This window comes from Frankliniella occidentalis, unplaced genomic scaffold (assembly GCF_000697945.3).
Source record: "Frankliniella occidentalis isolate FOCC.00 unplaced genomic scaffold, Focc_3.1 Scaffold9, whole genome shotgun sequence".
Taxonomy (NCBI): domain Eukaryota; kingdom Metazoa; phylum Arthropoda; class Insecta; order Thysanoptera; family Thripidae; genus Frankliniella; species Frankliniella occidentalis.
This window is the reverse complement of record NW_026267139.1, coordinates 47,409-48,269: the sequence shown is the minus strand read 5'-3', so window position 1 is coordinate 48,269 and position 861 is coordinate 47,409. Positions and strand designations below refer to the sequence as shown.

The following is an 861-nucleotide window of genomic DNA, read 5'->3' as shown; positions in this document are numbered from 1 at the left end:
CGCCGCCGACGCAGCCACCTCCGAACTGCTATCCTGGTAGCAACGATCCCAGGTGTCCGAGGCCGACCGCGCCGCCGACGCAGCCACCCCCGAACTGCTACCCCGGTAGCAACGACCCCAGGTGTCCGAGGCCAACACCGCCTCCTACGCAGCCACCTCCAAACTGCTACCCCGGCAGCAACGACCCAAGGTGTCCGAGGCCAACCCCGCCTCCTACGCAGCCACCTCCGAACTGCTATCCTGGTAGCAACGACCCCAGGTGTCCGAGACCGACCCCGCCGCCGACGCAGCCACCTCCCCGGACCACAAGGCCCACGACATATGAGCCACCGAGACCAACAACACCAGCATGCTACCCGGGTAGTCCTGATCCGAGGTAAAAGAAAAAGAACAAAAAAGGGAAAACAACTATTTTAAAATTTAGGCAAAACACAGTGTATAATACAAAACATACCGGGTGTTTCATAAGAGACACGGGTACGGGAGGGTTTGCCTACCCAAGGGGCTATGGAGCCTTCCGGGCAAAGAAGTTAGGCAAACCCGCCTGCACCTGTGTATTTTGGGCTTTTAGGAAACACCCGGTACACGCATAAAAATGGATAGGGCGGAAGGGGTAGGTGATAGGGGGTTCCCCTATCGCCTCATGACGCAAAATAACAATTCATACTAAACATTAAGATTTCATTTTGTCTTTTCTAAAACCAGATGTCCTCGTCCACCTGCACCACCATCGACGAGGCAACCGGCTACGTACTTACCACCCGCCCCGACGACACCGGCTTGCTACCCCGGTAGCAACGACCCCAGGTGTCCGAGGCCAACACCGCCTCCTACGCAGCCCCCTCCAAACTGCTACCCCGG

The 861-nt window shown here is 57.4% G+C and overlaps 1 protein-coding gene across 1 annotated transcript in view; it reads left to right on the top strand.

Annotated features, from left to right (window-relative positions):
• LOC127752316 (uncharacterized) overlaps positions 1 to 380 on the top strand; it is a 1,399-nt gene extending 1,019 nt beyond the window's left edge. Inside the window, exon 3 of the mRNA XM_052277269.1 lies at positions 15 to 380. Coding sequence (XP_052133229.1) covers positions 15 to 380 — 366 coding nt within the window. The remainder of the gene's footprint in view (positions 1 to 14) is intronic.
• Positions 381 to 861: the final 481 nt, after the last annotated feature.